Raw genomic sequence first — 23,787 nt, forward strand, 5'->3', positions numbered from 1 at the left:
TACGCGGCTAGGCTCCCAAAAAGTCCCACACATGTGGTATCCCCGTACTCAGGAGAAGTAGCAGAATGTATTTTGGGGTGCAATTCCACATATAACCATGGCATGTGTGAGAAATATATCATTTAGTGACAATGTTTTGTACATTTTTTTATTTTAATTTTTTTTGGTCATGATTCAATCACTTGGGGCAAAAAAATTAAATATTCCATGGACTCAACATGCCTCTCAGCAAATAGCTTGGGGTGTCTACTTTCCAAAATGGGGTCATTTGGGGGTTTTTTGTGCTATTTTGGCATTTTATGGCCTTCGAAACTGTGATAGGTAGTGAGGAGTGAAATCAAAAATTTGCGCCCTTAGAAATGCTGAAGGCGGTGCTTGGTTTTCGGGGTCCCGTACGCGGCTAGGCTCCCAAAAAGTCCCAAACATGTGGTATCCCCGTACTCAGGAGAAGCAGCAGAATGTATTTTAGGGTGCAACTCCACATATAACCATGGCATGTGTGAGCAATATATCATTTAGTGACACATTTTTCTTTTTTTTTCTCATTATTCAATCACTTTGGACAAAAAAAAAAAAAATCAATGGACTCAACATGCCTCTCAGCAGTTTCCTTGGGGTGTCTTCTTTCCAAAATGGGGTCATTTGGGTTTTTTTTGTGCTATTTTGGCATTTTATGGCCTTCGAAACTGTGATAGGTAGTGAGGAGTGAAATCAAAAATTTACACCCTTAGAAAGCCTGAAGGCGGTGATTGGTTTTTGGGGTCCCGTACGCGGCTAGGCTCCCAAAAAGTCTCACACATGTGGTATCCCCGTACTCAGGAGAAGCAGCAGAATGCATTTTGGGGTGTAATTCCACATATGCCCATGGCATGTTTGAGCAATATATCATTTAGTGACAACTTTGCGCAAAAAAAAAAATATATATATATATATATTTATATTTCCCGCAACTTGGGTCAAAATCTAAAATATTCCATGGACTTAAGATGCCTCTCAGCAAATAGCTTGGGGTGTCTACTTTCCAAAATGGGGTCATTTGGGGGGGTTTTCAATTGTCCTGGCATTTTATGCACAACAATTAGAAGCTTATGTCACACATCACCCACTCTTCTAACCACTTGAAGAAAAAGCCCTTTCTGACACTGTTTGTTTACATAAAAACATATTATTTTTTTTCAAGAAAGTAAAGTTGAACCCCCAAACATTATATATTTTTTTAAAGCAAAGGCCCTACAGATTAAAATGGTGGGTGTTGCAAAAAAAATTTCCACACAGTATTTGCGCAGCGTTTTTTCAAACGCATTTTTTGGGGAAAAAATACACTTTTTTTTATTTTAAAGCACTAAAACACACTATATTGCCCAAATTATTGATGAAATAAAAATTATGATCTTAGGCCGAGTACATGGATACCAAACACGACATACTTTAAAATTGCGCACAAACGCGCAGTGGCGACAAACTACATACATTTTTAAAAGCCTTTAAAAGCCTTTACAGGTTACCACATTAGATTTACAGAGTAGGTCTACTGCTAAAATGACTGCCCTCGATCTGCCCTTCGCGGTGATACCTCACATGCATGGTGCAATTGCTGTTTACATATGACTCCAGACCGACGCTTGCGTTCGTCTTTGCGCAAGAGCAGGGGGGGACAGGGATGCTTTTTTTTATTTTTTTATATATTTATTTCGCTTTTTTTATTTTATTTGTTAACTGTTCCTTCCATTTATTTATTTTTTTACCATTTTTATTGTTATCTCAGGGAATGTAAATATCCCTTATGATAGCAATAGTTAGTGACAGGTACTCTTTTTTTTTTTTAAATGGGGTCTATTAGACCCTAGATCTTTCCTCTGCCCTCAAAGCATCTGACCACACCAAGATCGGTGTGATAAAATGCTTTCCCATATTCTCAATGGCGCCGTTTATATCTGGGGGGGGGGGACATTCCCTCCCACTGAATGTAAAAGCAGTCTAGAGGCTAAATAGCCGCTAGGACTGCTTTTACATGAAAGCCGACCACTGGCTGAAAAGAATGATACCAAGATGATGCCTAAACCCGCAGGCATCATTCTGGTATAACCATTCAAAGTCCTGCAACATACCAGTACGTTGATGGTTCTTGTTGGACATGTATTGTAATCTTTTTTTTTTTCATGCAGTCTGTTGGCTGAACAAAAAAAAGATTGATCGGTGGGTATGCCCACCATTAGAATACCTCCCTTCATCCACCCACTTCTAATGATGGGCATACATGCACCATTTATATATGCCGAAGCATGGGGGCATCCTCCCGCAAAAAAGTTATGCCGCGTACGGTCGGACTTTTCTATGCCGCGTACACACGGTCGGACTTTTCTATGCCGTGTACACATGGTCAGACTTTTCCACAGGAAAGCCTCCGTAGGAATGTCAACCGTATGTACGCGGCATTAGGAGCAAAATCGCTCCTCCGCCCCTAATGCCCCCATGCTCCGGCATATATGCTCTTTTTTGAACTGTAGTGGTGAAATCACCTCCTACAGCATTGGAGTCGCGGCTTTATATATCGTGGGAGCAAACGCTGTTGCTGTCACGCTAAATAAATCCGCACTGCAACTGAATGGCGTACCTGCTAAGCAAATGATGGTTAACATTAAAACAAAGTAACATTCCAGTATAACAGTAAGATCATACCATACCTGCAAAGCAAATACCTATAAAAAAACATAGTAAAAAATAAAACATTTTTTAACGCAACCTGTGCCTAAAATATATATATGCCAAAGCATGGGAGTATCCTCCCGCAAAAAAGTTATGCCGCGTACGGTCGGACTTTTCTATGCCGCGTACACACGGTCGGACTTTTCTATGCCGTGTACACATGGTCAGACTTTTCCACGGGAAAGCCTCCGTAGGAATGTCAACCGTATGTACGCGGCATTAGGAGCAAAATCGCTCCTCCGCCCCTGCTGCCCGCATGCTTCGGCATATATGCTCTTTTTTTTAACTGTGGTGGTGAAATCACCTCCTACAGCACTGGAGTCGCGGCTTTATATATCGTGGGAGCAAACGCTGTTGCTGTCAAGATAAATAAGTCCGCGCAACAGCTGAATGGCGTACCTGAAAACAGTAAAATAAATTACATACCTGAAAAGCAAGCATGAAAAAACATAACAACAATAAAACTTTGCAGAATAGAATACAGTAAAAAAGAGCAGAACAATAGAGAGAGAATAGAGAGGGAGAGAACAATAAAACGACAACTATTTTTGGTTTTTTTATTTTATATTTTTTTGTGTGTTTTTATTTTTTACTTTTTTTTTTTTAACACTTTTTTTTGTAACTGTGAACTGTAACTTCAACTTTTCGGTTCCAGGTTTGGGTCTCTCAAAATGCGATGGCATCTTGGGAGACCCTGTGTGAGTGTGCCTAGCCTGTGAAATGTTTCACCCTACACTAATAATTAACGTGTGTGTGGAAGCGTTCAAAACATTCACCAATACAAAGACCAGGATTGCCAGGACATTTGGGACAAAAATAACGGGTGTCACGCCTAAATCCGCGCTTGGTACAGACACGACATTTTCTTTGGGGGGCTCGTTGGGTAGGGGTACTCGGGAGGACATAAGAAAAATGCCTCTCATGCAGTCGGCTTACTGCATTTGGTAGGAGATGGTGAGGTACAATACCGCCTGGATACAGGAGTTCTGTGATGTTATCCCTCTGGAATTGAAGGAAGGATTCATTCCGTCCTGAAGCTCTGTATACGACATGAGCATTCAGTAGAGCCAATTGAAATAAATGTAGAGACACTTTTTTGTACCAGCGTCTCGTCTTACGGGCAATATGATAGGGCGCCATTAACTGGTCGTTGAGGTCCACCCCTCCCATGTTTTGGTTATATTCGTGGACACAGAGGGGTTTCTCCACAACACCAGTCGCCGTACGAATTTGGACTGTCGTGTCTGCGTGAAGGGTGGTAAGAACGAAAACATTCCTATTGTCCCGCCACTTCACAGCGAGCAAATTTTTACATCTGCAGCAGGCTCTCGCCCCCGGCCTAACACGGGCATCTACAAGCCGCTGGGGGAAGCCCCGGCGATTAGGTCGCACGGTGCCACATGCTCCAATCTGTTGATCAAATAAGTGGCTAAAAAGTGGCACGCTGCTGTAAAAATTGTCCACATACAAATGGTACCCCTTTCCGAATAAGGGTGACACCAAGTCCCAAACAATCTTGCCAGCGCTCCCCATGTAATCTGGGCATCCTTCCGGCTCTACCTGACTATCTTTTCCCTCGTAAACCCTAAAGCTCCATGTGTAGCCTGTGGCCCTGTCACAGAGCTTATAGAGCTTGACCCCGTATCTGGAACGCTTGCTGGGAAGGTACTGTTTGAAAGACAAGCGGCCAGCAAATTTAATCAGGGACTCATCAACGCATACAACCTGCTGGGGATTAAACAAGGCTGCAAAACGTTCGTTGAAATGGTTTACGAGGGGCCGAATTTTGTAGAGCCGGTCAAATTCAGGGTCTCCACGTGGACGACAAAGTGCATTGTCACTGAAATGCAGGAACCGCAGGATCGCCTCGTATCGTCTCCTGGCCATGTGAGCAGAGAAAATGTACATATGGTCAATGGGATGTGTGGACCAATACATCCGCAATGACGGAAATTTGTGTATGCCCATGTTGAGGGTAAGGCCCAGAAAGGTCTTAAATTCGGAAACCTCGAGAGGTTTCCATTGTTTGGCAAGGCGAGACTGGGGGTTAGCGGCGATGTAAGTACCAGCATATAAATTAGTCTGGTCCACAATAGATCTATAGAGATCTTCCGTGAAATACAGCGAATAAAAATCAAGTGACGTAAAGTTCGCTGTATCCACCTGAATACCGGGTTGGCCAGTGAATGGGGGAAGTACAGGTGCTGTAGAAGTGGTGGGGACCCAATCAGGATAGGCAAATTCTACAGGAAGGGCACTATGGGCACGACGGGCCTGTCTCTGTCTTCTTCTTGGTGGCAGCGGGACACTACTTGTGCTTGCCACATCGCCAGCTTCAACTGCACTTATGGGACTCGCCACGTCACCAAGTGTTACTGCAGTGCTGGATAAACGACCAGGGTGTACTAGGCCGCTGGTGCTTGCCAATTCACCAGAAGGAATAGCGGCGCTAGTACTGGATCTCTGCTCCATACGAGGGTCCTGCGGTTCTTGCTGCTCAACAACATCAGAATGGGATCGGGTACGCCTGGCCTTAGCAGGGACCTCAACTTCGTCGTGCGAGCTATCTGACATGGAGCCGCTGTCGTAAATGGGTTCATATTCTGAGCCAGAATCTGTCAGATGCGTGACCTCCTCCTCTTCACTATCTGACATGCACATGAACTCCAAGGCCTGCTTATCATTGTACCTTCGGTTTGCCATTTTGGACTCTAAATTTAGTGGTACAATGGTAAGGATTCACAGGTAAAAAAAGCACCTGACTATAGAAAAGCAAATGTAGAAAACGCTTCAAAAAAAACTGTAAGCGATCGCAGGGATCAGGCCTGTCTCTGCGAACGCTGCAGTTATGTGTCTTGTGTTTTGTAAGTGACAGTGATCGATCGATACTGCACTTGGGTGGGTTGGGCTGGGCAGAGGGGGAAAACGCAGGTGCTAGCGGGTATCTGGGCTGATTCCGCTAACAATGCGTTTTTGGGTACCCTAAACTGCTGGGTACGCTAGTATAGATCTGATCAGATATCGATCCGTTCAGATCCTATACCACTAAGGGGGGTGTATGCTTAGCGAGTGGGTGTAAGCGGTACTGGCTCTAACCTAACGCTGCCTGGGGCGACGCAGACCCTGACTGGCGCTAAAATTAAATTTATATCACCCGCCGGGTGATCAGGGGGTTAAACCTATTGGGTTATATACGGCGGGTGCTCTGATGCTATAAACAGCAAACTAACCAACCAGCGTCAACCGTAACACTTTTACGGTGATCACTGGTGAAAGGGTTAACTAGGGGGCAATCAGGGGGTTAAAACCTTTATTCGGTAATATATGGGGGTACCTAACGCTTTCTAAAAACCTGGTGGCGAACCTAAAATAACTAAATAACTAACTGGCTAACCACGTCACCAGTGACACTTATACAGTGATCAGTGGTGAAAGGGTTAACTCTAGGGGCAATCAGGGGTTAAAACCTTTATTTATGGGGGTACCTAACGCTATATAAACCTGGCGGCGAACCTCAAAAAAAACTAACTGCCTAGCGGCAACAGTGACACTAATACAGCGATCAGAAACCGATCGCTTAGTGACACTGGCAATAGGGGTGAAAGGGTTAACTCTAGGGGCAATCAGGGGTTAAAACCTTTATTTATGGGGGTACCTAACGCTATATAAACCTGGCGGCGAACCTCAAAAAAAACTAACTGCCTAGCGGCAACAGTGACACTAATACAGCGATCAGAAACCGATCGCTTAGTGACACTGGCAATAGGGGTGAAAGGGTTAACTCTAGGGGCAATCAGGGGTTAAAACCTTTATTTATGGGGGTACCTAACGCTATATAAACCTGGCGGCGAACCTCAAAAAAAACTAACTGCCTAGCGGCAACAGTGACACTAATACAGCGATCAGAAACCGATCGCTTAGTGACACTGGCAATAGGGGTGAAAGGGTTAACTTTAGGGGCAATCAGGGGTTAAACCTTTATTGGGGGGGGGTAGGGGGCTACCCTGGACCTAAAGGGGCCTAAACCTAACTGCCCTGACACTTTTTTCTGTCACACTGACACTAAAAGCAGTGATCAGAAAATAAATGATCACTGCAATCAGTGACACTGTGACAGGGGGTGATCTGGGGGTGCTGGGGGGGTGATCGGGGGGGGGTTATGTGCCTATGTGTGCTGTGTCAGTGTGCTGTTGGTGCAACTCACAGTACTGACGTCTTCTCTCCTCTGGAATCAAACGAAAAGACCGCCAGAGGGGAGAAAACGTCACTTCCTCCCTGCCTGTGTTTACAGTTACACAGGCAGGGAGGGCTCAGCTGGAATCTCATTCGCCGAGGGAGATCGAGAGGGGACGGCTGGAAACCAATAGCCGCCCCCTCCTCCCGGACCTCCCGTACACCGTTTCCGGCCCTCGCATGTACCGGTGGGGGTCCCGATCGGACCCCCGAACCCAGGTAAGGCGGGGACGTACCTATACGCCCATGTGCCTGTACGTGCCATATTGTGGACGTATATGTACATGCGGGGGTCGGGAAGTGGTTAATAGCCTGGAGGTTGAACTGTTATGAGGTTTGTATGATGGGAGAACCCCTGAGACTCTTTTAAAAAAGAACATTTTGTTGACAAAGAAATGTTGGTGGAAATCCTTTATATGCAAGTTGGTAAGTGGAATCCGCGAAGCACTCTATTTGAATCTAAAATCCCAATATATATACTGTATATATATTAGGGCTGTGGAAATTCTTCTGATCGGTTTTAGTGGTGCACCGGATCGTAAATCGTAAGCTCCCGGAGCAGCGGCCTAGGTGAGACTGAGCATGATCGGCCGGCTTCTCTGTTAAGACTAAGCAAGTACTAAAATTCCTATACAGTGGGGGAGATGTGGACCATATTACAGTGGTGGAGATGTCTGTGGATATTACAGTGGGAGAGATGTCTGTGGATAGTACAGTGGGGGGCAGATGTCTGTGGATATTACAGTGGGGGGGAGATGTCTGTGGATATTACAGTGGGGGGGAGATGTCTGTGGATATTACAGTGGGGGAGATGTCTGGGGATATTACAGTGGGGGAGATGTCTGTGGATATTACAGTGGGGGAGATGTCTGGGGATATTACAGTGGGGGAGATGTCTGGGGATATTACAGTGGGGGAGATGTCTGGGGATATTACAGTGGGGGAGATGTCTGGGGATATTACAGTGGGGGAGATGTCTGTGGATATTACAGTGGGGGAGATGTCTGTGGATATTACAGTGGGGGAGATGTCTGTGGATATTACAGTGGGGGAGATGTCTGTGGATATTACAGTGGGGGAGATGTCTGTGGATATTACAGTGGGGGAGATGTCTGTGGATATCACTGTGGGGGGATGCCAGTGGATATTACAGTGGGGGAGATGTCTGTGGATATTACAGTGGGGGAGATGTCTGTGGATATTACAGTGGGGGAGATGTCTGTGGATATTACAGTGGGGGAGAGGTCTGAAGATATTACAGTGGGGGAGATGTCTGAAGATATTACAGCGGGGGAGATGTCTGAAGATATTACAACGGGGGAGATGTCTGAAGATATTACAGTAGGGGAGATGTCTGAAGATATTACAGTGGGGGAGATGTCTGTGGATATTACAGTGGGGGAGATGTCTGTGGATATTACAGTGGGGGAGATGTCTGTGGATATTACAGTGGGGTGAGATGTGAACCATATTACAGTGGGGGAGATGTCTGTGGATATTACAGTGGGGGAGATGTCTGAAGATATTACAGCGGGGGAGATGTCTGAAGATATTACAGCGGGGGAGATGTCTGAAGATATTACAGCGGGGGAGACGTCTGGGGATATTACAGTGGGGGAGACGTCTGGGGATATTACAGTGGGGGAGATGTCTGGGGATATTACAGTGGGGGAGATGTCTGGGGATATTACAGTGGGGGAGATGTCTGGGGATATTACAGTGGGGGAGATGTCTGGGGATATTACAGTGGGGGAGATGTCTGGGGATATTACAGTGGGGGAGATGTCTGTGGATATTACAGTGGGGGAGATGTCTGTGAATATTACAGTGGGGGAGATGTCTGTGGATATTACAGTGGGGGAGATGTCTGTGGATGTTACAGTGGGGGAGATGTCTGTGAATATTACAGTGGGGGAGATGTCTGTGGATATTACAGTGGGGGGAGATGTCTGTGGATATTACAGTGGGGGGAGATGTCTGTGGATATTACAGTGGGGAGATGTCTGTGGATATTACAGTGGGGGAGATGTCTGTGGATATTACAGTGGGGGAGATGTCTGTGGATATTACAGTGGGGGAGATGTCTGTGGATATTACAGTGGGGGGAGATGTCTGTGGATATTACAGTGGGGAGATGTCTGTGGATATTACAGTGGGGAGATGTCTGTGGATATTACAGTGGGGACTATATATGGTGGTGATTCGAAAAATGTATGTGCATTATAATTAATCAAAATTAGTAGATTAATCGATTAAAAAAAATTGATTAATCGGACACAAACATTTTAATCAGTAACAGCCCTAATATATATATATATATATATATATATATATATATATATATATATATATATATATATATATATATATATATATATATATATATATATATATATATATATATATATATATATATATATATATATATATATACATACATACATACATACATACATACACACACAACAGGTTTATTTCAATGCTATGTTTAGAATTTGAAAATTTAAAAAAATTTTATTCAAAATGTGCCGCCAAACCTCCCTTTGCCCTTCTGTAGGATGAAACAGATTTTTTTTTACTCACTGTAATGTCATTACCAAGTACAATTTTTTTGGGTGGTTAGTTCCTACTGACATCAGCACATCGCCCATGATTGTATGGGCAGGTCCTTAGAATCAAGACAACTGCATTGTTTTGCTGGTAAAGAAATAAAAGTATCCATGTGGAATAAGACAGAGAGGGGTAGAGGATTGGATGCATCCTGTAGTACAGACAGCAGGCTGACAACACCGGGTGGGATTTCAAATCAGTGATACTGTCTGCACAAACAGGAAGATAGGTACACTGGATTATTGGGAGAACAATAGGTATTTTTTGGAACTTGTAGTATTATAAAGGGATAAAACATGGGAAATGTGTACTGTATGTATTACAGAAAAAAAAAAAAAAGTTGCACAAAATCAGCATTCATTTAGCATTGTGCTGTGTCAGACCACTGATTGTTTGTTGTAATTAGTTTTCATAATCATTTATTACAAGTGGCAGTGTTATTCTGTTATTTGGTACACTTGAGTTCCTAATGCAATTTTTGGTCCTGTTTAAAATGCATATGTTATGCACAGTCAGATTTAATATTTTCCTTTTTTTTTTTTTCTTCCATCGATGACAATTATCTATCTTCCAAACCCTTCAGTGCTGAACAGTCCTAAAGGTAATTAATCTTTTTCCCTCCAGCATCGAAAAGGCTAATTAGTTCAGTCTCTCCATATTGTGGAACACAGGAGGCCTGTACTGTAATAATGTACTATGTCCTGGAAAGCCCTGGAAGTAAACCTCACTGTAAAAACCCACATGGAGCCATTGCATCAGCCAAAACCACAGAAGGTTAATTCGCAGAGCTGAAAATGAATGTGACACAGTACTGGAACTCCACATTGTTCAACTGATATGTTCACTGTTATGCAGATACATGGAAGGTGGCAATATAGATGTGTTTCATTAAACACCAACCTCATGAAGTTGCAAAGGCAACCCATTGTGTTGCAAAGGCATATTTCCCCACTTACTGTGTATTCTATTGGACACTTTAATGGTAATGCATCCCCAACTTAGGTAGGTAGCACAATTTAACAATGTTTAAAGTGTATCTAAATCCAAGCTCAAAAATGTTATTAATTTTCTTTTTTTTAGACTTCTTTATGTTCACCTGGCGGCTTTGTTGTTCTGGGAGGGTGTCCATGGCCGTCCGCCCAGAACACAGCTGATCACAGATTGAGGTAAAGTGGCAATCACAGTAGTCATTTACCATGTGATCAGCTGTGTCCAATGGCTCGTCCTCTGCTGCCGATGGCGCTGGACTCCAGGACAGGTAAGTGTGCTGATATTAAAAGTCAGCAACTGCAGTATTTGTAGCTGCTGGCTTTTAATATTTTTTTTTCCGGCGGAGATCCGCTTTAAATTGACCTTCCAGTAAAATGCAAGAGCTGCTTACACTGTTTAGACCCCCTCCCTCGTCACAAATCATAAGTGTAAAAGTACCTGTAAAGAAAAAAAAAAGTTGAAGTTGGTACTTGCCTCACCCTGTCTTCCACCCATGGTACCTAGTCAAGGATGATCTCATACTAGCTACAGTGCCTTTGCAAAAGTATTCACCCCCCCCCCCCTTGGCTTTTTACCTATTTTGTTACTCTACAGCCTTTAGTTCAACGTTTTGTTAATCTGAATTATATGTGAATGATCAGAACACAATAGTCTAAGTTGGTGAAGTAAAATTAGAAAATATATACATAAAACAATTTTTCAGAAATAAAAAAAATTATAATTGGCATGTGCGTATGTATTCCCCCCCTTTGTTATAAAGCCCATAACAAGCTCTGTTGCAACCAATTACCTTCAGAAGTCACATAATTAAATGATGTCCACCTGTGTGCAATCTAAGTGTCACATGATCTGTCATTACAGATACGCACCTTTTTGAAAGGCCCCAGAGGCTGAAACACCTAAGCAAGAGGCACCACTAACCAAACACTGCCATGAAGACCAAGGAACTCTCCAAACAAGTAAGGGACAATGTTGTTGAGAAGTAAAAGTCAGGGTTAGGTTATAAAAAAAAATCCAAATCTTTGATGATCCCTAGGAGCACCATCAAATCTATCATAACCAAATGGAAAGAACATGGCACAACAGAAAACCTGCCAAGAGACGGCCGCACACCAAAACTCACGGACCGGGCAAGGAGGGCATTAATCATAGAGAAAGCACAGAGACCTAAGGTAACCCTGGAGGAGCTGCAGAGTTCCACAGCAGAGACTGGCGTATCTGTACACAGGATGACAATAAGCCGTACGCTCCATAGAGTTGGGCTTTATGGCAGAGTGGCCAGAAGAAAGCCATTACTTTCAGCAAAAAACAAAATGGCACGTTTTGAGTTTGCGAAAAGGCATGTGGAGACTCTCAAAATGTATGGAGGAAGGTGCTCTGGTCTGATGAGACTAAAATTCAACTTTTAGGCCATCAAAGAAAACACTATGTCTGGTGCAAACCCAACACATCACATCACCAGAAGAACACCATCCCCACAGTAAAAGATAGTGGTGGCAGCATTATGCTGTGGGGATGTTTTTCAGTAGCCGAGACTGGGAAACTGGTAAGAGTTGAGGGAAAGATGGATGGTGCTAAATACAGGGATATTTTTGAGCAAAACCTGTACCACTCTGTGTGTGATTTGAGGCTAGGACGGAGGTTCACCTTCCAGCAGGACAATGACCCCAAACACACTGCTAAAGCAACACTTGAGTGGTTTAAGGGGAAACATGTAAATGTGTGGGAATGGCTAGTCAAAGCCCAGACCTCAATCCAATTGAAAATCTGTGGACAGATTTAAAGATTTCTGTTCACAAGCGCAAACCATCCAACTTGAAGGAGCTGGAACAGTTTTGCAAGGAGGAATGGGCAAAAATCCCAGTGGTAAGAAGTGGCAAGCTTAAAGAGACTTATCCATGTTAATTCCAGGTTGTAAAGCAACAAAACACCAAAAAATGGCAAGGGGGCAAATTATTTTGCAGGGCACTGTAGATCCTGAAATACAAAGCAGCCAAAATTCCACGAGAAAACACTGTGTAACAGCAGATGATTTGAAGAGGGGTCAAAGGCAATTTAAACAGACCCTGTATTTTACAAGCCTGCTTTAATTGTGACATTTACAGCAGTCAAAGACCTGTTTATTACCTGGGTCCAGGATCCAAGGGCACAATGGAACTACTCGGAAGACAAGCAAAGAGGATTTACAAGAACTGCCTAGACCATTAAATAATTTAGAAGTTCGATGAAGTTGTATGTTCAAATTCACCCAGTATCCTACTGACATATACTGTAGTTCTCCCCATGGTTGTGTAATTTTCCTACAAACGGACATAATGCGTTTATGCACATGTGTGTGCAAATTATGCCAGTAAGCAGGTTTGGGGCATTTTTTGAATGCCCCTGAATGCTGCTCTAAATTACGAACCTAAACGCCACAGTGTGCAAGGACACATTGGCTGAAATAGAGCTGCGCTCTGAAGCAGAAAAAAAGGTGTGTTTGAGGACTTAAAGTGATACTAAACACACAGGGGCAGATCCACAAAGATCTGCCCCGGCACATCGTATCTGAAATACGCTACGCCGCCGTACCTTACCTGGCTTTGGTTCGAATCCTTAAAGATTTTGCGCCGTAAGTTACGGCGGCGTAGTGTATCTCAAGCGTCGTAACGGCGCGGAATTCAAATTGGGCGGGTAGAGGGCGTGTTTCATTTAATTGAAGCGCGTCCCCGCGCCGAACGAACTGCGCGTGCGCCGTCCCTAAATTTCCCGTCGTGCATTGCGCGAAATGACGTCGCAAGGACGTCATTGGTTTTGACCTGGACGTAAATTACGTCCATCCCGATTCACGAACGACTTACGCAAAAAAAAAAAAAAAAATGAAATTATACGCGGGAACGACTGCCATACTTAACATTGAGTACGCCACAAAATAGCAGCTTTAACTATATGCCGAAAAAAGCCGACTAGAGACAACGTAAAGGAATGCGCCGGCCGCTCGTGGATCGTCGGAAATAGCTAATTTGCATACTCGACGCGGAAAACGAAGGGAACGCCACCCAGCGGACGCCAAAGAATTGCATCTTAGATCCGAAGGCGTACGAAGACGTACGCCTGTCAGATCTAACCCAGATGCCGTTGTATCTTGTTTTGAGGATTCAAAACAACGATACGACGTGGGAAATTTGAAAGTATGCCGGCGTATCAGTAGATACGCCGGCGTACTCTCTGTGGATCTGCCCCATACTGTTTAATTTACATTATCCCTTTAATTTCTATAAGTGGATGATGGCACTGCAATTATTTTACCCAGCCTGTCTACAGAGAAACATAAGCAGGAGATCTTTTATTTTTTAATTATTTTTGCAATAACACAGTGTGCTATTGTGTGTCTTAGAATACAAGGGAGATGAAGCCTCCTTGTTTCCACTGTATGTGTAATATCCTGCCTTCATTGAGTTTAGCTGGTTAGTAAACATAGAGGGGGAGGAGGAAGAGGAAGGGAGTGGGCTGTCATTTACCACTGTGTATACTTCCACATATGTGACTCTATAGTTAAATGGGCTGCTCAGATGTGATAGGGAGGAAATTCTCAGCATAGAAACTCCCTGAAAACTGAGCATTTTCAGAGTGGCCACCACAGCTGCAAAATCCCTAGCTGAATTGGGGACATGAACAGAAGGTAGTGATAGAGAGCAGCAGGATCAACCAGATTTTTTGCAGAATACAGAAAAAAAATCCCTTAGTGACTGAGTGAGTGTGAACAGCATGTAATACAACATTATTTACCATATATACTCGAGTATAGGCCGACCCGAATATAACCCGAGGCACCTAATTTTACCACAAAAAACCGGGAAACATATTGACTCGAGTATAAGCCTAGTGTGTCCATCTGCATGCCTCACTGTGTCCATGACTAGACTGACGTTTAACATGGAAGTCTATGGAAAGGGGTGCCCGGCTTTAAAAAAATCGGTGCTCCCCAGCTGTAGGTTCCCCAGACAACAAACTTTGCACACTTCTAGAGGAGAAATGGGGCTACATGTGTGCCAAGTTCCGGGTCCAGGAAACCTACAACCGGCCAGTCCTGGGTCCCCAAAGTCCGGGAGATCAGGCGCAAAAAGGTGACTCGAGTATAAGCCGAGGGGGGCATTTTCAGCACAAAAAAATGTGCTGAAAAACTTGGCTTATACTCGAGTATATACGGTACCTTTTTTTTTCATAATGTGGGTTTAGTAATGATTTAAAGCATAAAAGCATGCCCATTACTGTACACAAACATTGTAAAAAAGCCCTAAGACTGTACATTCTTTTTGGGCAGAGACATCAAAAATAAATGAGGGAGGTGGTAAGATTACCTGAGCACAGATATGATTCTTTGTGTTGCACACTGAACAATGTCCTTTGGACTGAGGTTGGAGTCCCCGACAGCTACTTCAAGTAACTTTTGAATGGTGTCTACAGGCTGACCATCTATACACATTGTGACCGCTAGATTCCTCAGTTTTTCCTTCTCCGACCTCGACAGGTCATATAAATAGGAGTACTGCCGCACACCATCCTGAAAAAAGAAAAATCACACTGGTTAATGGTCAAAGAATTGAATGCAATGTCTTTCCTGTATTTTGATAAATTGAGCCATGGGTTTAGTGGCCACTGTGCACCTAAAAAAAAGCTGCCACCTGAGAGTTCCTACCCCAGAAAATATCCATTACAATGGAACCGACATAAGTCAGGGAATTCAGTGCTTCATAGCCACTTATCTCTTCATGTTAATATAAACTTGACAGAGGTTCTAAAAGAAGTGAAACACACAAAGGTAGGCAGGAATATTCGGAAACACACTGTGGATAATAGAACTAGGACAGAAAGGTTTCCTATAAAATATCAGAAGCCAGAGCACAACTTATTAATATTCTACCATTAAGAGAACTGTTATTTCTGGGTCGAGTAAACTCACCTACTTGCACATAGCGTAAGCTTGTATTCTTCTATTAAATTTAAGATGATCTAATATCATTAACCTAAAACTGTATGAACAGACGTTCATTACGGAATGAAGCAAGTGTTTGCTAAATAGTAAGCAGAGAGGTTGACTGAACAATTTCCTAAAAAGAGAAACCGTAATCTTGCCTATTCAGGGAAAAAACAAAACAAACGTATGCACAAAGTCCAATTTCGTCCACCGATAAATTGCCGGCACCCCTTTGCCACTACTTCCTCTATCACAGCAGACACTTATATAACAGAAGTTGTTAGTTTGATTTAGGAGGAGGGATTAGAACACGTCAGGTTTTTTTTTTCAGTCTTTGTCACCGTTAGAGGGATCTACCCTCTCTGTTTTTCGGTTTACCATTTATCATTGAAAGTGAAAGAAAATACCACATTTTGGGTCCTCTTCAGAAAGGAAATAGAGGGGAAATCTTCCAATGGGGACAGTATTTCTGGTAACCTGGGGTACCCCAAGGGATTCCCTTAATTTTCCAGGATTTCCTCCCACTTCCTGTTTTGGCACTGGGACAGGAATTAAAGAGAAATCTCCCCAATGGGACACAGATGGCAAAAAAAATCTAACATGAATTATAATCCTCCTTTAATTTATCTAAAATGTAAAAAAAAATCTTTTGCCTATAGTTCTACTTGTAATTTCCAATTGTCAACTGTATGTCAAACACTAAGGGGGCAGTGAAATCACTTTTCTCAGGCCTAGTGATTGGCTTTTAAAACCAACCATTGTCACCTGGGAGGAATTTACATGTTTCTCCATACCTGGAACTAATGTGTATTTTAATCAGCGAAGGCAATTGCAGGGGCAGCAGGGGACTGCTGACAAAATGAGTATCAGTGAGTCAGCTGGACACCTTTGTAGAGACTCTGTAACTTTGACCTGAATGGGCCTTTTTAACCGCTTGCCAGCCAGCGGCACAATGGCTCCCTTGCACGGATAGCCGTAGCTGTTCGGCGGCCGCTTTAAGGGGTATCGGTGGGGTGTGCCCCCCACGGTATTGAGGATTTGTTATGCGTGTATGTCGTCCGTGATGTCCGCCGGGCACCCGCGATCGCTCCTGACAGAGCCAGAATGAGGATTTGTGTGTGTAAACACACAAATCCACGTTCTGGCAGGGGAGAGGAGATAGATTGTGTGTTCCTAGTATATAGAAACACTGATCGGGTCCCCTCCCCCAGGCAGTCCCATCCCCCCTACAGTTAGAACATGCTGAGGGAACACATTTAACCCCCTGATTGCCCCCTAGTGTTAACCCCTTCCCTGCCAGTGACCTTTTTACAGTAGTAAGTGGCTATTTTTAGCTCCGATCACTGTATAAATGTCAGTGGTCCCAAAAAAGTGTGCAAGAGCTGGTCACAATCTTTTGAAATGCGAGTTGGATGCAGGGAAACCCACATCCAATTCTCAATAGTGTGAATCCAACCTAGGGGCGTCATTGGCCAACCTCTACCTTATAATGGTATTGTGTTTATAGGTCGTACCATATTCTAGGTACGTCTGATCAATATTCCAATCACACATGTTCCTGGTAAAATGGCTCCTACAAAATGGTGGGTGCTGCAATGATTACCAGCTGGGTCCTGGAAACATCAAACAATCGAACATATTTGCCAGCACACCAAGGATCGTCCAATTACGTTCAAAAACATTTCATCACATGCCTGATGAAGGGGTCCTGCGCAACTCCGAAACGTTGCACCTTTGTGATGTGATTTTTTTGTAATAAAACTTTTTTGGACGTAATTGGACAATCTTTGGTGTGCGAATATGTTCGAATATTCTAGGTATAAACACGTTAATTGTGTCCTACAAGTTTTATGCCACAATGCAGTTTTTCTATGGGCATTTTGGCCCTCAGACTTTCGTTTTAACATGGTAAACATGTTGTGGTTCCTGGTTTATTGCATTGTTAGTGTATTGTACACTTTTGTTTGTAAGCAATTTGCATGTTTCTGCTGATGGATATAATCAAGAATTTGATGTCATGTTATACTATTATGTTCTGTCGCCTACCTCTAAATAAAGATTGAAAAAAAAAAAATATTCACAAAACTATTATACATAAAATTATTTGATTTTAGTTATTTACATTTTATACAAATCTGCATGTTATGTAATGACATTGCCAAGATGAAGATATGTTATGTAATGACATAGCCAGAGAAGATGAGTGGCTTCAGGGAATGGGTTGTCACCACCACTTTGGGGGAGATAGACTGGGGGACTTGGAATTAAGGAAAGTGTTCCTCTTTGTAAAATTATCCATGGAAAAATAAGCATTGTTTCTAAATCTTCTGGGGAAGAGGGGAGGCATTTAATTTATTTGTGGCCAGCCCAGAGTTGGGTTTAATATGGAAGTATAATGTTTAGAGCCTGTTGTAACAATTGGAGGCTCCGTCTGGGTTTTGTGTTACAAGGGCAGACGTAGCAGGTTAGGATGCAGGACAGGTACATGTGGCAGATGTAATTTTTATTTAGAGATGATGTTACACAGTGAAAGCTGGCACTGGTTTCTTTATTCAGTTTCCCCTCATTAATTTTCTCTTCCCTTCAGCATCTCAGACCATCATTCTGACAAGTAACACTCCCACAACCTAACATTCTAGAACTGCATGTAGGAGGTGGGCAGAACATAATTATGCAAATGTGCGTCTAATTTCTCTTAACAGGACATGTGCACTTTAAAATGCATTTACCTTCCAACCATTTGCCCAATTATATGATTACATTTTGTAAATACACGCTCCGCATGCTGAGAAATACTCCACACCTCTTCATGCACAGATATAAATACTTGTATTTACGTGCATTTCTTACTCCTGGCTAGAGAGGAATTATTTCTACAGCAAAAGTCTCTGCTGGATAAATAAAATCATGTTAATACCAACAAAAACATATTTATCCTGGTGTAAGGGGAAGACTGTGGGTAACAGCTTAACCGCAGGCAGAATGTAATTTATTGTCCTGGGCACGCCTGAGAACTTCTAAGTAGGTCATAGGCTTGGGACTTGCACTTAATCTCAGCAGGAAGCCACAAAAAGGGATACAAGAGACATTCAGCTACAACAGAACCTGAATTAATAACAAATAATACATCAAACGGATCATATTTTACCAGTGTATGGAAATGTATTTGATACATATGGTGCTTCGTGTCAACACAGAAATCACAAGTAAACTTACAAAAAACAGGTTATGCCCACTAGCCATTTGTATAAAGCTCCAGAAGTCTTGGTACAGAAATGTAAAACTCCAACACCAGGTACTAACTGATTACAAATGTTGAATATGGATGCTTTAGACCATATAATCTGCAACATTTTGCATGGTCCTCAGCCTACAGAGAAACCTTTGAGTTGCAGATTGGGATTACAGGAGGTCAAAAACTGATGCAGATAAACACTCCCAAACACAGGGTTCCATTATGGGGTATTTATTTATGTTGCTTTTTGGAACTAGGAGCTTGTAGCAGTGAAGGGTTCTAGCTCCTAGGCCACACTGTTCGTGACTAATGCCCTGTACACACGATCGGTTCGTCTGATGAAAACGGTCCGATGGACCGTTTTCATCAGACAAACCGATCGTGTGTGGGCCCCATCGTTTTTTTTCCCCCATCGGTGAAAAAAAATAGAACCTGTTTTAAAATTTTCTGATGGTTAAGAAACCGATAGAAAAAAACGATCGTCTGTGGGGTAATCTATCGGTCAAAAATCCACGCATGCTCAGAATCAAGTGGACGCATGCTCGGAAGCATTAAACTTCTTTTTTCTCTGCACGTCATTGTGTTTTACGTCACAGCGTTCTGACACGATTGGATTTTTAACTGATGGTGTGTAGGCAGGACTGATGAAAGTCAGCTTCATCGGAAATCTGATGAAAAAATCCATTGGTCTGTTTTCATCGGATGAACCGATCGTGTGTATGTGGCCTAACAGCCAAGAACCTTTGTCTCTGAATCATGTAATCAAGGACGGCCAGGCATAGTGATTACATAGGTTTGTTTTAATACCAGAAATTAATCTCCTACACAATTTAAAATTTGTAGAAAAAGAATGTACATATCACTCTGGAGGGTGAACAATTGGGGAAAATAAAAATGTACTCTCACACATAAATGCTCTATTAGCTCGAACAGCCAAGCATCTGCTCATATACTACTTTTCCAGAAGTACAGAACTGCTCACAAATTAGGGCAAATATACCCTGATGCATCTGACTGATGCTGAAGGGGTGGTGTCGACACCTTCACTAGTCACCACTTCTAATGGGAATGCCCAGTTATTACCCTCACCCAGTTATTACCCTGCTTGGAATTCATACATGGCACCATTCCAAAAATACTAGATTGTGCCCCTCCCATTACTCCTCAGGCCTATATTCTACAGGACTCTTTAGATTCTGAGGTATTGTGACAGTGCTGGATGCTGCCTCTGTGTAAACAAAGGTACATTTTTTTGTTTTTTCTTTTTTGTTTGTTTTTGTAACTCCTAGATTGGGTTCTGGAGTCCAGAGATTTCAAACAGTCTGGGACAAACAAAGCCTGTAAACCTATGTCCAGGTCTCACTAGAGACCAACAGGCTGTGTGTGCAGGTGCACAGCCCTTATAATCAAGGAACTGATAGTAGTTCAGCGCTCTACCCAGGAGACATGAGGTCCTCTGCCCAGAGGTCAGAGCATGGGTAACAGTAGCAGGGAGCTGCAAACGAGAGAGTGGTGCAGAGTTGCATGTGGACATAGTGGTGCTAAGGGACCAGACCAAAGGCCTAGGGCTTGGGGATTGAGCAGGAGCGATGTGAGACAAAACCAGGAGGCTTGATGTCCTTTTTCTTTGTGTTTGAAATGATAGTGGAAACCCCTGTCAGGGCAACCCTTTTCTTGAACTTTAACTTTACTTTTAAATAAAAGTGGAGCAACAAGCCCTGGGAAGCATTACACTTGAGTGAAACCCCCAGCATATATAACAGGTCTATAATACATCATCTCTCTAATGCAGCCAAACACAAGGCACTAGAAATATGTCTCACTTCCTACTGTTGGTGAATGGCGGGGAAGAGTGAACCAAAAAGATCAGATGGAGAAGGCCTGGGCTACAACAAAGGATTCATTTTAGAATTACAGAAATGCATGGATGGTCTGGTTGCTGTTCACATTCCCTTCTCATAACACCTGAACACTGATCAACAGTCTACACACGTTTGGCATTGAATCCCTAGATCTTCAAACAAAAATAAATTGCTCCACAGTCCCTGCAGTCACAGAGTGCAGCACTGGCTTGTTTTAATGCTTTCCTAGGCCTCATTTACAATAGTGGTTGGGGTGTAGTAAAACTACACAGTTGAACTGCTGTTTTACCGCCAACCTTCTGCTGCCAAAGCAGCAGAGCGGTGTGTACAAAAGTCATGACCCATTCACTGCCTATCAAATGCTCAAGAGCACTGCAAGGGCAAATGAGGCCTTACTGTTTAAAAAAATTATACATTTGAATACCAATAGGATGAATACAGGTTTACTTTAAAGTGATTGTAAAAGGTTCAGTTTTTTTTTAATGCATAGGATGAATTAAGGTGAAAAAACACAAAGGTTTAAAACCCCTTTAAGTAACAACCTGTGTATAAACATGGCCTATGTCTCCAACTCAATATATCTCTCATTCTTAGGAACAGTACATGCTTAAATGTCCTTAAACTGGCTACAGGTTCACTTAAAAAAATTAAATAAAAACACTCCTATCATCGATCTGGCACTAAAGTGGAACTTAAATTATAAAAGAAGAATTTTGTAAATTAAGCTTTTACATTATTTATTTATTTTTTATTAAGGTTTGTATAGAATAGAAATAGGGAGCTATCTCCAATTGTCATGGTGACCACTGGAAATACAAAATTTTAAGATGTCATCAGAAAAGGAGTAGAGAGAAAATCTTCTAAAGAGAACATTTGTTCCTGTTACAACTGCATACAACAGGATTTCCCTCACTTTGAATTTTCCTCTTTCTGGTATTTCTACAAAGCAGGACGCAAAAAGAAATCTTTCCAGTGGAGCACATGGCAAAATAAATGACAGTGGTTTTAACCAGTTCTGAATGAAAGATTTGAAAACAAAACCTGGCTATAGATATATTTTAACCCATTGGTTTTAATTAAAAAAAAACACCTACACAGTTACTTGGAAGATCAATATCCAAACTACGTAAGCATATTGAAAGTGTGGCCACACACCAAGTGCAATCCTGCCAATTTTGTATTGATCAATACAACATTTACAAAAACATTTCCATCAGACGTGTTTCACCCCTAAGGGCTTATCTAAACCATTGGCATTGTCTTTTGTAAATTAAGAAAGTGCAGTACAGGTGCTGAATTTTCAGATCTGAGAGATTTTGACACACAAATGCATTGCTTTATCTTTCAAATGTTCAAGTGTAAATTTGCTCAGGCGGCCCTATAAATCCATATACGGTACATATAATAGTCCAAAAAAAAAATCATCTTCTTCCTGCTTTGGAAAGTCCTTCTTACCTGGTCCAAATTTCTCAGATAGTCAATAAAGGTGTGACTGAGTGTTTCTAGATGAGCAAGAGATTGTTGGAGATGACTCAATGCCATGCCATAAGTAACAGAGGTCTCTTCTGTGGCTTCTGCAGCATTTTTCTTTCTTTGTTTGTCTAGGAATTGTTTTAGGGTAGCTATCATCTTCTTAGTCATCTCTGTCCGAGCCTCCACAGTCAGCTACAAGAAAATAAAAAACACATGCATTCCAGCATTACTTCACAGCTACACAATGTTTGCAACAAGTACGATAAAACTACCTTGTCTTCTTCATTCTCGCAATGAATATTTTAAGAGCTTCTGACGACAAGTCAACTTTCCACAGTGTGACATAAAACAACTTCCATGAAAGAAGAATATTAATCAAATATTATGAGCACTAGAGACGCTAAATATTTAGAGAGGAGAATTGATGTGTGAAAAGCTTAAACATCTCAGCTTCTCGACATGCTTGTTTTGACAGCTTGAGATCACAGAATGTATGACTTTTATGTATCAAATGGAGAACAAAAGCCTTCAGAAAAGTCAGGCTTCGCTTAACACACTATAACAGGCTGTATTCCCTATTTAACCCATTCAGTTCTCCCACCTTTACACCCTTAATGGACCAGAGCAATTTCATCATTTTCACTATGGGGTTGTTTATCTGTGATAACATTGTAGTTAAGATAAATACTTAAGATATCGGTACTTTAGTTAAAGGGGTTGTAAAAAAGGGATTTTTAATACAGCTTACCTGTAAAATCCTTTTCTTGGAGTACATCACGGGACACAGAGCGGCATATTCATTACTATATGGGTTATATGGAGTACCTTCAGGTGTTGACACTGGCAATCTTCAAACAGGAAATGCCCCTCCCTATATAACCCCCTCCCATAGGAGGAGTACCTCAGTTTTGTAGCAAGCAGTATGCCTCCCAAAATGGTCCCCAAAAAAGAGGGGTGGAAGCTCTGTGTCCCGTGATGTACTCCAAGAAAAGGATTTTACAGGTAAGCTGTATTAAAAATCCCTTTTTCTTTATCGTACATCACGGGACACAGAGCGGCATATTCATTACTATATGGGATGTCCCAAAGCAATGCTCACAATGAGGGGAGGGAGAACATCTCCAAGACAAAAGGATTTAATTTAGAGAAATACTCAAATCATAATAAATCCAACTTAGTTGAGAAAAATAATCTTAAATTTTAAATTTAACTCAAAAAAGAGGAGCCCCCGGAATCCGAGGGTCTCAAACTGCAGCCTGCAGCACTGCCTGCCCAAAGGCTGTATCAGACCTCCTTCTTACGTCCAACTGGTAGAATTTTGTAAACGTGTGGACAGAAGACCAGGTTGCCGCCTTGCAAACTTGAGCCATAGAGATCTGGTGGTGTGCTGCCCAGGAGGCGCCCATGGCCCTAGTAGAATGAGCCTTTAATGATACTGGAGGAGGCAACCCTTTCAAGCCGTAGGCCTGAGTGATTAATTGCTTAATCCACCTAGAAATGGTGGACTTTGCAGCTGCCTGCCCCTTCTTGGGCCCATCCGGTAATATGAACAGCACATCTGTTTTCCGGATCTTCTTTGTAGCTTTAAGATAGGCCTTCATGGCCCTGACGATATCCAAGGTATGCAGCAACCCTTCCTTTCTGGAAGTAGGTTTAGGGAAGAAGGATGGTAATACCAAATCCTGGTTCAAATGAAAACTGGATACAACCTTCGGTAGGAA

At 42.4% G+C, this 23,787-nt stretch overlaps 1 protein-coding gene across 1 annotated transcript in view; it reads right to left on the minus strand.

Annotated features, from left to right (window-relative positions):
- The window catches only part of NBAS (NBAS subunit of NRZ tethering complex), a 975,710-nt gene that overhangs the window by 277,861 nt on the left and 674,062 nt on the right, over positions 1 to 23,787 (minus strand). The window contains exons 45-46 of the mRNA XM_040348578.1: positions 22,049 to 22,258; positions 14,880 to 15,082 (exon numbers count right to left, since the gene is read on the minus strand). Coding sequence (XP_040204512.1) covers positions 14,880 to 15,082; positions 22,049 to 22,258 — 413 coding nt within the window. The remainder of the gene's footprint in view (positions 1 to 14,879; positions 15,083 to 22,048; positions 22,259 to 23,787) is intronic.

This window comes from Rana temporaria, chromosome 4 (assembly GCF_905171775.1).
Source record: "Rana temporaria chromosome 4, aRanTem1.1, whole genome shotgun sequence".
In the NCBI taxonomy this organism is placed as follows: domain Eukaryota; kingdom Metazoa; phylum Chordata; class Amphibia; order Anura; family Ranidae; genus Rana; species Rana temporaria.